The 15,199-nt window shown below is 31.1% G+C and overlaps 1 protein-coding gene across 1 annotated transcript in view; it reads left to right on the top strand.

Annotated features, from left to right (window-relative positions):
* The window catches only part of LOC127728961 (mucin-5AC-like), a 243,755-nt gene that overhangs the window by 218,098 nt on the left and 10,458 nt on the right, over positions 1-15,199 (top strand). The window contains exons 63-71 of the mRNA XM_052236541.1: positions 4,169-4,450; positions 5,664-5,720; positions 6,111-6,323; positions 7,477-7,523; positions 8,000-8,054; positions 8,656-8,747; positions 11,332-11,442; positions 12,065-12,148; positions 12,476-12,607. Of these exons, the coding sequence (XP_052092501.1) occupies positions 4,169-4,450; positions 5,664-5,720; positions 6,111-6,323; positions 7,477-7,523; positions 8,000-8,054; positions 8,656-8,747; positions 11,332-11,442; positions 12,065-12,148; positions 12,476-12,607 (1,073 nt within the window). The remainder of the gene's footprint in view (positions 1-4,168; positions 4,451-5,663; positions 5,721-6,110; positions 6,324-7,476; positions 7,524-7,999; positions 8,055-8,655; positions 8,748-11,331; positions 11,443-12,064; positions 12,149-12,475; positions 12,608-15,199) is intronic.

Genomic DNA, 15,199 nt, shown 5'->3' with positions numbered 1-15,199 from the left:
AACATAAGCAATGTGTGGATCAACTGGAGTAACAGAACAAATAGTCCCATCAACTAAATAAGAGTATTGATAATAAGTAAATGTCTGTAGGAGCTATTTGTTCTGTATACTGCAGTTGAGCTATGCTTCTCTTATAAAGTTGAACAATCCACATTTTGATATAGAATCCACATCAAACTTTAGCATATATATTGTGTCCTGTGACTGTCTTATGAAAAAGTTGTTCATCATGTTCATGAATAATATGTTAAAAAAATATTTTTTATGCCCCTGCCGTAGCGGAGGGGGCATTAAGTTTTACCCTTGTCCGTCTGTACGTACGTACGTCCCAAAATTGGTTTGTGTTCTCTAACTTGAGTTTGCCTCTACCAAATGTTATGAAACTTATACACAATGCTAATTACCACAAAACACAGATCAAATTTGAATTTTGGTGGAGTCACTTTAACCGTTCTAGAGTTATGCCCCTTTATTAATGGAATAAAATGCTTCGCTGAGCGTAGCCTGATACGACCGCAGTGGTCGAACCCTGAACAGTTGGGGCAAATTTTGACACAATATTCAAGCTTGATACTATCTGAATTTGGATTGTGATCAAATTTTTGACATAATGTAGGTTTCTGACACAAAATAAATGTGGTCAAAGATCTTACAAATCTAATGCGCAATACTGTGCAATTGAAGATTTCTTCTTGAAACTTTTGAAAAAAATATATGAACCCTTTTAAAAAAAATTGAAAACCCCCCTTCCCCCCAAACTTTTTGAATTCCCCTTTTAGCATTAACCATCAAACTCAATTGCAGTCTTTCCTTTGTAGTATGGAACCTTGTAGTACAAATTTAGAGAGATCCATACACTTAATCACAAGTTACTGTCTGGAAACTAGAAAAATGCCTTTTTTTAACCATAAAAGCCCATTTAAATACATCATAAAAGTATTAAAATAGAAAATGACATCATAGTCATGGCTAAAATTAATAAACCTTCATCAGTAACTTTTAATAGTAATATCTAAAAATAAAATTCCTTCATCAGCATTTTAAAGTAACTTCTAAAAATAAATTGACAGCTAGGACTTTGCAACCATAAAACCCCATTTAAATACATCATAAAAGTATTAAAATAGAAAATGACATCATAATCATGCCTAAAATTAAAATACTTTCATCAGCAACATTAAATAGTAATATCTAAAAAATAAAATTCCTTCGCATACATAATCATGGCTAAAATTAAATATTTTTTAAAATAGAAAATGACATCATAATCATGCCTAAAATTAAAAAGCCTCCATCAGCAACATTATATAGTAATATTAAAAATAAAATTCCTTCACATACATAATCATGGCTATAATTAAATTACCTTTATTAACATTTTTAAAATAGTAACTTCTAAAAACAAATTGACAGCTAATCACCTAAAGACAATTTCTTTATAAATAATTTACAAGCAGTGTAAGGGAGGTAATTTGACAATATGTGTTTGAACTATCGCCCTTACACTGCTTTATAATTATGTTTTGTACTTAGGTAATTGTCCATTAACCTGGAAACCCTTGTTTTCCCCCCTTTTTTGCCCCTAATTCCTAAATAGTTTGAGTCATAACCCCCCAAAGCAAATTCTTACCATCCCTTTGTGATATGGTAACTTGTGGTATAATTTCAGAGAGATCCATACACCATTTCACAAGTTATTGTTTGGAAACTAGAAAAATGCTTATTTGGGCTTCATTTTGGCCCCTAATTCCTAAACTGTTAGGATCATAACCCCCAAAAGCAATCCCAACCTTCCTTTTGTGGTCATAAACCTTATGGTAAAATTTCATGAAAATCCATAGACTTAAACAAAAGTTATTGTGCGGAAACCAATGTGTCTTCAGACGATGACTACGTGATACCAATGTACGACCACAAAATTTTTGCGGTCGAATAAAAATTGCAAAATTTTTAGTTTCCGTTCTCTAACTTAAGTTTGCCTCAGCCAAATGTTATGAAACTTATACACAATGCTTATTACCACCAAATACAGATCAAGATTGAATTTTGGTAGTGTCACTCTAACCGTTCTAGAGTTATGCCCCTTTATAAATGGAAAAATTGCAAAAATTTTAGTTTCAGTTCTCTAACTTTGGTTTGCCTCAACCAAATATTATGAAACTTATGCACCATGCTTATTACCACAAAACACAGATCAAGTTTGAATTTTGGTAGGCGTCACTTTAACCGTTCTAGAGTTATGCCCCTTTATAAATGGAAAATTTGCAAAATTTTTAGTTTCCGTTCTCTAACTTAAGTTTGCCTCATCTAAATGTTATGAAACTTATACACAATGCTTATTATCACAAAACACAGATCAAGATTGAATTTTTGTATCGTCACTCTAACTGTTCTAGAGTTATGCCCCTTTATAAATGGAAAAATTGCAAAATTTTTAGTTTCCATTCTCTAACTTAAGTTTGCCTCAACCAAATTTTATGTAACATATACACAATGCTTATTACCACAAAATAAAGATCAAGTTTGAATTTTGGTAGGGTCACTTTAACCATTCTCGAGTTATGCCCCTTTATAAATGGAAAAAAAATGCAAAATTTTTAGTTTCCGTTCTCTAACTTAAGTTGCCTCAACCAAATGTTATGAAACTTATACACAATGCTTTTTACCACAAAACACGGATCAAGTTGAATTTTGGTAGCGTCACTTTAATCATTATCGAGTTATGCCCCTTTATAAATCGAAAAGTTGCAAAATTTTTAGTTTCCGTTCTGTAACTTGAAGTTTGACCCAACCAAACATTATGAAACCTATACACAATACTTATTACCTTAAAACTCAGATCAAGTACAAATTTAGGTAGCGTCACTTTTATCGTTCTTGAGTTATGTCCCTTTATAATGTTGTATGCAAGCGGGGGCATCATCTGTGTCCATGGGGACACATTCTCCATTTATTTTTTTTAAGAATTTGTATTGGTATAAATCTAAACCGAAATCTCATAGAATATAGGTTTTAAATGCTTAAACCAAATGTAGAATTTTCAGTAGTGTAGTTTTTGAAGTTTTTTGAAGTATGCCAGTAAGAACAGTAACCAGAAGGTCAGAAAGAAGATTAATTTGTTAAATTTTGGTCTACTGAACAATAGTTCATAACATTTGAGTGAAATAGCTAATAGATTTGGAACATGGTTTATTAAATGATTTTTTTCTGTTTCATTTCAGTACCATCAGCAGTGACAATATGGTCCAAATTTATATTCACTGTTTCCCTATCTACTTTATTTGAATGATTTACAAATATAGGGACAAACAAACAAATCTTTATACGCCATTTTACGGGACATGTTATGGTATACCGTTGTCCGTCGTCAACATGTTGTACAATAACTCAAAAACGCTTTAACCAATTTGCATTAAAAAAAGTGGATTTTCCAGTTCTCAGACAATAACTCAAAAATGCTTTGAGCAGTTTTCATGAAACTTTGCTGAATTGTTTATATCTATTGACGTGAGCTCCCTTTTGATTTTTATAAATTTTAGATTTTACTTTTCCGAGTTATGGGGTTTTATTCATTTAAAAAAGGTCATTTTCCAGTTTTCGGACAATAACTCAAAAATACTTTGAGTAGTTTTCATGAAACTTTGGTGACTGGTTTATATCTATTAGAATAACCTCCCTTTAGTTTTTTATAAATTTCTGATATGACATTGAGGGGCGTATCATGCGCTCATGGTGCAGCTGTTTATTTAATAAGCTAAAATATTTTTGTTCTAGCAATGGGTTCATATAGGTTTTTTTTGTCTTTTTTTTTGTGGAGGGGGTGGGTTTTTGAAAGCACATATTGTTTTAAGTATGTATAAGGTAATAATGTACTAAAATGCAAAATTTGAATTTGTTGTATTAGTTTAAAATGATTTTAAGTTTTTATCATTTTATCTTATTGATGAATTTTTATTTGTATTATTTGTTCTCGTCCTGATTATGTATTTATTACAGTATATGTTTTGCTGGACATAAAACAAGCAATAAGCAATTATTGTGATTTAACCAATTATATAGAACAGCATCATGAACAGGCAGATCGTAAATAGTAAACTTTAAAAGCATTTAGGAATCTGTGAAAAGAATGAAATTCATGCATATATGATACCAATCTCTTTTATTGTAGCATGCCGATCTGGATGGTCTCCTTATATTAATGAAAATCACCCAGACACTTATGCCCTTGGTGACAAGGAAAAATCTGCTCTTGAATACCAAAAAGCAACTCATTTCTGTGCTTATGGAAAGATTTCTACAGTAGAATGTTGGGATGTAGATATAGATGCAGCTCATTACTCATCAGGTGAAGTAATGACTTGTACTCCAGAAGGTGGTGTTGTGTGTAATAATGCTGATAACTTCCCTGCTCCATGTTCTGACTATAAGATTCGATACTTTTGTGAATGTGGTAAGTTAATGTTTTCTTGAAATAAACAAAACTTAATTAATTAATATTAAGATGATTCACACCTTTATTAACAGAAAAACATTTCAACTAAGAATAAATTTCCTAAATCTAGCTGTACTTTTTAGTCACCATCAACTTCGTGTTGAAGGGGACTTTAGGTTTGCACTCTGTCAGTCCGGCAAATCAGTTTTCTACACTTTTTTCTTTGTGCGTGAAAATATTGATTTGATATTTGGTATATAGTTTTACCATGACAAGTTAAAGATTAAATTCCAATTTTGTTTGGTTTGGATGATTATTTTGCAGAGTTATGGTCCTCTGACTTAGAAAATTCACGCAAATAATCAGTTTTCCACACTTTTTTTGTCATGCTTGAAGATATTGATTTGATATTTGTTATATACTTTACCCCATGACAAGTTATAGATCAAATTAGCATTTTGTTCCAGGATAATAAGTTTTTAACCGGTAGGAAACTATGTATTGCTATGCAATACTCTAAGAATGCTTGTTACTTTTTAAAGTTTAGAGAAAATGAAATGCTGATTGCTTCTGCTTCTATAATTAAGCAATGTGTGGATCAACTGGAGTAACGAAACAAATAGTCCCATCAACTAAATAAGAGTATTGATAATAAGTAAATGTCTGTAGGAACTATTTGTTCTGTATACTGCAGTTGAGCTATGCTTCTCTTATAAAGTTGAACAATCCACATTTTGATATAGAATACACATCAAACTTTAGCATTTATATTGTGTCCTGTGACTGTCTTATGAAAAAGTTGTTCATGAGTAATATGTTGAAAAAATATTTTTTGTTTTAAGAATTTGTATTGGTATAGATCTAAACCGAAATCTCATAGAATATGGGTTTTAAATGCTTAAACCAAATGTAGAATCTTCAGTAGTGCAGTTTTTGCACAGAATCATACACAAATAAACAAAAGTGATGAAAAGTAACTGAAATTGTATAAGTTTAAGATGTAAAGATTAAGGATTCATATTACAAGTGAAAATAGGTATGTTGTCCTTCCCCTCTCATAATATATTTTGAAATTTTGAAGTATGCCAGTAAGAACAGTGACCAGAAGGACAGAAAGAAGATTAATTTGTTAAATTTTGGTCTACTGAACAATAGTGCATAAAATTTGAGTGAAATAACTAGTAGATTTAGAACATGGTTTATTAAATGATTTTTTTCTGTTTCATTTCAGTACCATCAGCAGTGACCACAGCGTCTCCACAACCAGTATCTACTGCAACAACTCCAGGTAAGGAAAAGTTGGTTTATATCTTATATGATGTTCTTAAAGTAGACTAGAGAAAGCCTTTCAGGAACATTTTTTATCTGGATTGTATGGTCCAAATTTTTATTCACTGTTTCCCTATCTACTTTATTTGAATAATTTACAAATATAGGGACAATGTTGTATTAGTTTAAAATGATTTGAAGTTTATATCATGTTATCTTATTGATGAACTTTTATTTGGTAATAAGTATTTTCGCTTTAAACTAAAGTTTTAGTAAATTGAAAGACCTTTTGTCTGATCTTTAAAAAATGTCTTGTTATAATATTTGAAATTAGCTCTTGCGTATAGCTTCACCAATCAATCAATCAATTTGAATTATTAGAAAAAAGGATTTCATCATATCTTTCTAGCACCATGTAATCTGTCTAAATGTCAACCTATGGTGAAACCACTTCTGAAAGAAGGTGAAGAGTTGATGGTTGTCAAGACAACAGATGGATGCTGTGACAAATACACTGTTGTATGTAAACCTGAGAAATGTATAACTCGGCCACCAACTTGTACATCACCAAGAATTGTACAACAGACTAATGCTGGTGAATGCTGTCCACAATACAATTGTGGTAAGTCACTTATTGTTGATAAACAAGGCCATACAAAATTGGTATTTAAAAATTTTAAATAAACAATGTATTACCCATTTAATAGGAAACACAATTGATGCTGTTTTGTGGATATATTGGAAACAGCAATTATATTGGTTAAACCAATTGAAAACAATAATTGAATTTTCTCTTGCCTTAAAGCAATTTTTGCTGAGATAAAACTGCTCGATCTCTGGTTTCCCCCAATATGTACTAAATTTTCCAAGCACATACCTGCCAACGCTCCCGTTTTTTGGATATTTCAACCATGAATGACAAGTCAACAATAATTACGTTTTTGTGTCACTGATGGTTGTTTTTACCTGTAAATCACAGACCATGTGAAATTAAATGGCTTCACTTGACAGCTTGGGTGTCAAATATAGTACTAATTAACGATCATTAACGACTTTTGCTTCAAGCTTTGTGTTATACTTCATAGAAATTTCGGGTTACTTCCCCTGTTTAATCCTGTTTTAAGTTACTCTTCTTAAAATAATGTGAATTGATAAAACAATATAAACTAAATACAAATTAAACAAAGAATCATAAAAGGATGGCAATTAAAAGATTTTGTATGCCTTAAGACAAAAAAAAAATATTTTAAAAATATCTAAAAAGATCTATACTGCTATTCAATGTTTATATTGAAATTTATAAGGTATGTATTGAACCAAATTTAGTGGAATTTATAATTGTAAAAACTAATGCACCGTCTGAGACAACATGATTGCACTCTTTCATACAGAGGTATCTGGGGTGAAAAGTGGTCAAATGTCAAAGATAATGAAATAGGAAAGAAACAAACAACATTCCTTCTGTAGGATATAACCATATTTAAAGAAACAAAGTATATCTATTAACTCTTATATGTGTTTTGTAGATGAATAAATAAACACGTCATATATTTCACTTGAAAATGTCGTTCGCGCAAAATCTCCCCCTCAGCTTTCATAGCTAAGAGGGAGATCTCCCTCTTTGAAGGTTTCAGAGGTTGGCAGGTATGCAAGCATGATGTTATTGTTGTATATGTAGACATTCATATAAAAACAAATTGATGATGTGTATATTTAATTTTACAGAAAAATTAGTTCTTCACTCATGTTTTTTGTTTTTTTTTCTATTTTGACAGAATGTCCAAACACATGTCCAAAAATGGTAACGCCTGTATGCAAACCAGTAAGTTTTACATTTAATTAAGTTTGCTATTGAAAATTCCAGCACAACTGTTTGCAATAAGGCATTATTAAAAAAAAATTTGAAAAGTCATTATTTAAATTAGGACCAACTATTGGCCTTAACCTGACTTGTCTTTTAGGTTACAGTGGGTGTATATTTTTTATTCCAAATTCTGTGACAATTATTTTTATAACACTATCAAGGAGGATTCTGTTGAAAAAAGATCAATGATGAATCCGACATTCATATTGGAATTGTTGGAACAAGATATCAATTTGATAGCACTATTATACATGCATTATATTTTAGTTTGAATGTACTTTAGAATTTGTTTATGTCTGCTGTAAGATTATTATTTGAATTTTTTTTTAGCTGAACCAATGTAGACATTTTATATTTTTTCCTCCAAAGTCATTTGCCTTTTTTCACAATTGATAAATCAGTAAACTTTAATGTTTGTCATTTGATTTGTCTAGGATTCTCACTACACAGTGATTGATACAGAGTGTAATTGCCAAGCCTATGCATGTGGTAAGTTGTTGATTGGCATTTAAGTAATAAATAATAATTATGGAATAATGCCAGTTGCTGATCCAGGATTTTCAGACATATTCTCTACAGAGCAAATTAGAATTGATTTACCATAAGTGACCCCTATAATCTGTCTCTTTATATGAGAATAAGACCAGTGAAATTATAATGAAGACAAATGTGCAATTAAGCAAGGCAAAAAATGAAGTATGTGTAGTACCAAGTCATAAATTAAGGAGGGAAAACAGATACTTTGGAAGAGTAAGCATATCCTGAAATATGATTGACATATGATACTTTCTATCCAGTTGTCAAAGTTATAGAAGGGATACAATTGAAAGAGCTGGAAGCATTAATGAAAATGTATTTGGTGGGACTCTTAATGTTACATGGAACTTAAACACATATTATTCTTTGTTAAAATTAGTATGTTTTCAAAACAATAGATGTTGAAAATTTATTTTTAAAAACAAAAAAAACTTTTTTACATGTCTTTATCATGCATAAAAGTTGAATCTAGAAATTGCTTATTGTTTATTGGAAATTTATTTTTTTTAAGAAAATTATTGTTTTTAACACAATTTTTTTTTTTAAATTTTAGTCAAGAATATTATAAATGGAACCATGCCTCCTGTTGTAACAGTCAATCAAGTCTGTAAATATGCCATGAATGGACATGAGGTTGTCAAACATGTAAGTTACCATTTGTTTGTCTTGAAAGAAATTTATCAGAAAGCAGAAAAGGGAGGCTTGTTTTTGACATGAGATTCGGAAATATAGAGATTATCAAGTTATGTCTTTTTATACTCTGTTAGAGGTCAGAGTGAGTAGCGGTTTTTTATATGCAATGTAACTTTTTTCTGTTTTTGAAAAAAAAGAGTTTAACAGATAGTAATCACTATAGTTAAAGTTATTAATTTTTGATTTATAAGAAGTGTCTGTTGGAAAGCAGAATTATTAAGGCTTGTTCCAGAATGTATGCATTGTGGAACCATGGGAGGCACTTTTATAAAATTCATGTTACTAAGAATGGACCATGTAACTTATTATCCGTTTCAAAAATAGCGTTCATGGTTTCTGAGAAATAGGGTGGATACGTTTGTTGGGACAAGAAAATTGAAACAAATTACTATCTGTTTGAAAGTTATACTTCAGATGATTTGGTTTATAGACTGTAATGAATATCAGTACAACATGGTTGACATTTAATTAAAAGTGCTAATAAATTTATGAGGTCTGAATTTACATAAACATTATATCATTGATATTTCAATGTATTACTGTGAAAGTACTTTTATTCATGGGTATCAGTTTTTTGGTTTGAGCAAAAGTTGCATGTTCTTAAATTATTCAATTTGTGGATTTTAGTTTTCTGAAAAAAATTGAGGGAAAATTTTGAAGTCATCAGAAACGAAGATTCTTGAAAATACTAATTAGCCTCTGCATCTCACTGTGCCGAGTTGTTTTAGAGAAATGTATCAGTGTTACACATGTTATTGTTTTATCAATTTTCAATGATTTTTGAACATTTTAGAAAGTAACATTAAATGAGTTTGTTTTGCAGAATTGAATGCAGAATTGCACAGTATAAAATAAGTGACAGTGGATTATGAAATTATTTAGATATAGCAAATGAAAGTCGAAAAATTACGTTTTTATTTATTTGATTATTAAAAATATTTGTAAATCTCATTTAATTAGCAAAAAAAAGACAAATAATATATTTTATTATTTCATGACGAGCTGCTTCATGTCAACCCAGTTGACTTCATCCAATAATTTAAACCACGAGTGTGAATTTTCCTTGTAAATCGTTATCTTACTTTTCAATATTGTTGCCCTTGCTCCAACTCAAAAAAGTCTAGTATGCATCCGTTTGGTTCTTCAACTAATTTTTTTATGAAATCTTAATTAATAATTATAAACGTAAGTAATCTTTTATCTCTGTATTTTCTCCAACATCAAAGTTTAACTTCTTTTCAGAATCGAAAGCAAGACCATGTGTATCCTGGTTTCTACGTATCCTAAAACGGTGCTATTTTTTCGTCCTTTTCTAGATTATCCTCATCAAAACCTATAAATTCTTCGTCCGAATCATCTTTCAAAATCACGATTTTCATCTACAAATACTTCCATTGTTTCATACTCGAATGTAAACAAACTACGGGGTCAATTTTGTCATCAAAATTATTTTAGAATGGAATGTGGGAAGCAACCAATGAAAACATCTTTCTACAGGGAAATCTTTCTTCAGACATAATATCGACTTAAAATAAAAGTATCTGTGTGATTTGATTGGCTAGAACACGAAACATTTACCTTATATAGAAAGTCAATATAGCGATGACCGGCACTGAATGAACCTACCGGAAGTTATCAATATATCGACGACCGGCAGTACAGTACAGTTAAATGGGCCATCACTATATCGATGTCCTGCAGTGACTAGGGTTAATAATGATTTATGGGACATTGCAAAATAAGGTGTACATTTTCACTAGTTTATTTTTCATTACTGTCATCGTTCATCAAATTTTTGATAAAATAATTGCTTTTGGAAATAAGCTGATTCATCTATGCTTACAAATTGTCTTGATTGAAGAAAATTGCAAAGTAAACATTTTAATTGTAATACACATGTAATCTGAAGTGATGACACTAATTAACCTGAGATCAAAAGATCAACAGATTAACGATCATCAGAGGTGTTAATTGTGCCATAAACATGTCACTTAGAGAAAAAGGTTACATAAAAAAATGCTACAAATGTACTTTTGATTTGTAGAATTAATTCTTATGAAATAAAAAAGCAAGCCCAATATGAAATTATTATTTTTTTTTGTCTTGAGAATCATGAGGAGATAAAATGACCACTTTCATATCATCACCAGAAGTCTGACGTTCATTGATCAAAACTTATTTTCCATGAGAATTAAAAGGTTAAAAATAGTAGTCTAGGTTTTTAAAGATTAAATGGGTTAAATCCTGTCTGAAGTTGTATATATAGTTCATAGTGTGTTTGCTGATATTCGATGTATTCTCTAGATGATATGCACATATCCATGTAGTCAAACCTACATTGAGATCTTTCCTTGTCTTTATTTGGACAACAGTTGTAATATTTTGTTTGACACTTAAATTAGTGGATAAAGCCATCCATGAAAACTGGTACCCCACAAATAAAAGTACTTTCACAGTAACTGGATATAAGTGTATTTATATTATCCATGGAAATAACATGACCCCATTATATATGTTGTGCTGATCGCAATTTCAGCCTGGAGATATCTGGCAAGATGGACACTGTAAGTCTTGTCAGTGTATGAACAGAACAGATGGAACAGTAGAAACTTCATGCCGTACACAGACCTGCCCATCATGTAAACTGGTATGTCCATAATATGATAAGTAATTAGAACCTGGCAGTTTCATGTGTTTTCATGGACATATCTATACTTTTAGAACATGGGGCATAAAGAAATTGCTATCTCAAAGTCTCTAATTTTATAATAGAAAAACAAGGATATGGGGTATCCATCCATGACACAAAAACAGTACATGCACAGCAAAAAAAAACAAACAAAAAGCAAAGGAACAGCTCTTTTGTTGCTGTTCTTCATCTCAAAGTCACAGTGAGGCCTTCAACACGGAGCAAAAAAACTCTCACCTTTTATACCCATTTCGGCAAAATCTATTGAAAAAAGTGAATCTGACAAATAAACTCAGTTTGATTTGCTCTTGCATATTGGCATTTAAATATTTAAGTGATTTTATGAAATATCTTCTAGTCTTTCCTTACTCTCAATCAAATCTATATATTTTCTGAAGAGAAGCCACTCTTCTTTTATGACCAGTTTCCTTGTATTTTGAAATGTAATTCAACCCATCATTATAGATTTCTCTCTAATTAATGTTAATTTCCATCTGCTGAAGGGTGTCTTTATGAAAGGAGAACTACTGTATACTGTAAAATTTTGCTCCAAATTCTAAATACAAATTAATTTTTACAGGGAGAAGTACATGTAGATTTACCTGGTGAATGTTGTGGTCAATGTAAACCCAGTGGTTGTGTTGTGAGCGGAACTGTATATAAGGTAAAGTGACATCAATTCCCTTTTTTTTAGACAAAAGAGGAGAACTTTAACTACCTTAAAGTTTGTTATTCCTGTTTTTTCTATGAAATTCTTTCTCAGCAGAGTATAATTATTCAGATTTCAACAAAAGGAGAAAACTTCTCATTGCAAAAATTATAACTTTCAGTTTCAATCAACACAAACATTGAGAATTATAAAATTGTAAGGATGAGTAGAAAGTAGTACTTATTTAATCATTCCGTCAAACATGTGATGACACATACAATTTTTTGACTGCATTTAATGTAAAGTGAAATCTTTAAAGGATATTTGTTTATGAATTTTTAGGATGGACAACATATGCCAATTGACAAGAAATGTTACACAAGAACCTGCACTTACATGCCAGACTTTCAACAGTATGCCTTACAAGATACCTTTATTAGGTGTCCAACAACAGATCTACCTGCCTGCTCTGGTGTAAGTATGTTGTTGGTTTTCAGACATTTCACAGTACTTATTAAAAAGGAAGGCGAAAGATACCAAAGGGACATTCAAACTCATAAGTCGAAAATAAAATGACAACGCCATGGCTAAAAAAGAAAAAGACCAACAGTACACAAAACACAACATAGAAAACTAAAGACTTAGCAACACAACCCCACCTAAAACTTGGGGTGATCTCAGGTGCTCCTTACGGGTAAGCAGACCCTGCTCCACATGTGACACCTGTCATGTCACTTCTATAAAATACGTTGATAAGTTATATAAAGTGATTAGACATCATGCAATAGTGGATTGGTAATTGATTCTTATCTAACCTTAAGACATCACCAAATTCTAGACCATCAGTCACGTAAAATTTTCTAACCCTGACACTTGACTGAATGTGAAACTTTTAAAATGAAATAGGTTTTTTATGACAAAGGGTAGACAAGACTGTTACTGGTATAAACAACACAACCATTTTAAAAATTAAAAAGCATAAAGAACAATACTTAAAAGTTAGAGTACCGTTAAAAGGCTTGTAAAGTTCGCGGTTTTATTCTCCAAAATTGACCCGACAGCAGGGGTGCGGACTATAGAGTACAATAAGCAAGAAATAAGAGAGAAAATTTCAATTTCGCGATGTGGTTTGTTTACGTTCCGCCATGTTTGTTATTGACATTGTAGAGGGCGCTCTTATCATTTTTCAAACCAATAACTTTACCCAATCCATATTAATCAGTTATTTTTATTCAATATTAAATTAATACTGATAAATTTAAAAATTTAATGCTTCGTTACAAAATTCTCGTTTCTTTTCAAAGCATTGCTAAATATAAACTGGTGTCTACTTGAATGAAATCTTACAAAAAAAGTAAAAAAAGACAACCGTAAACCAGCTTATGATGTGTAAACTACAAAACGTAATCGGTTATTATTCATTCCGTTTTGGTGTTTCCTATTGACAAATATGTTTTGTATTAGATTAAGACCCTTCAAATATTAATGTGATAGATATATTAAACACTGTTTTACTTAAGGAGGGAACTGTTTTACTTTCAAAGTCGTATTATAGTGATATCTATTATGTATGGATTTCGACTCTCACTGGGTTTTTTCATCTTTTACACGTGCTTTTCAAACTTCCAGTTTAAACATACACAAGTTTCTAAATTGTTTTTTGTGTGATTTAGACTTATTTTAACCAGCGTGAAGTGTTTTAGAACCATTTACAAGCAGTTTCAGCTTCTGTTTTGTGATTGAAAATAGGTTTTTCCAAGAAAATACCGCAAACAACCACACACGATTTAAAATTACCGGAGTTTCATTAGACCTTTTCTAACAGTTACAAAAAGTTTTTTTACCTGAAATTTCGTGGGGAGAAGGGGGTGCGGACTATGTACCAGTGCGAACTAAACAAGCCCGATTACGGTAACCTTTATTTTGATTTTAACGCCAGTCTTGAGACAGGACATATTATGGTATACTGTTGTCTGTCCTTCATCAACACTTTGGACAATAACTCTAAAAACACTTTCACCAATTTTCATGAAAATAATGAAGGATTTTCCAGTTTTTCTGACTACAAGTCAAAAATGCTTTGAAATGTTCGTGAAACTGGTGAATTGTTTATATATATTGACATAAGTTCCCTTTTGATTTTTGAAAATTTCTGATTTTTTGTTGAGGAGTATTGGGACTTCATTCATAAAAAAGGGGGGATTTTCCAGTTGTTGTACAATAACTCAAAAATGTTTGAGCAGTTTTCATGAAACTTTGGTGACTTGTTTATATGTACTGAAAAAAGCTCTGTTTTGTTATCTATAAATTTCTGATATGACATTGCAGAGTTATGTAACTTTATTCATTGAAAATGTTTTGAAAACTGTCCATTTTTCACACTGTTGACAGTTATAGAATTTTATTCATTCAAAAATTGTGCCAAATTATTTATGTTTTGTGTCAATGGGTACCACTGTGTGCACATGTCTTTTTTTTTTGGGGGGGGGGGGTGTCTATTTAAGCAACGCTCACAGTTTTTCTAGCTGATCATATAAATTCATTTAGAGCATAAAAACGATCTAAAATGCGACAGGGTATCATGTGCTCATGGCACAGCTCTTTATTTTATTTTTCTGTGGTTTTATTAGATTACATAATCCATGAATATTTGGTACTTTATGAATAATTACACTTCCACAGTATCAACTATAATATTAGTCTTTTAATACAAAATGAACACACAATCTCCACTGCATTGTTTCGGTTAAATCATGTGCAGTCATGGTTTGAATATAACCTGGAAGTTTGAAATATTCTCTTTACTGTTTATGTTGTCATATGCTTTTTTATGCCCTGCCTACAATAGTATGGGAGCATTATGTTCACTAGTCTGTGGGTTTACCCATCCTGTATCACTGTCAGGTTAAAGTTTTGAAAGCAGGTAGGTTACATCAACCTTTGATTATTATTTGTACAAATGTTCATTTTGGTGAAGTGTTTTGTAAAATATATGCCAGATTTTGTAGTTCACTTCACATTGAAAAAAGGAGTCAGAAGATACCAAGGGTTAATCAAAGTTCAAAA

The sequence above is a fragment of the Mytilus californianus genome, unplaced genomic scaffold, assembly GCF_021869535.1.
Source record: "Mytilus californianus isolate M0D057914Y unplaced genomic scaffold, xbMytCali1.0.p SCAF_2, whole genome shotgun sequence".
Classification (NCBI taxonomy): Eukaryota; Metazoa; Mollusca; class Bivalvia; order Mytilida; family Mytilidae; genus Mytilus; species Mytilus californianus.
The sequence above is the reverse complement of the archived record's forward strand: the minus strand, read 5'-3'. Positions and strand labels throughout refer to the sequence as shown.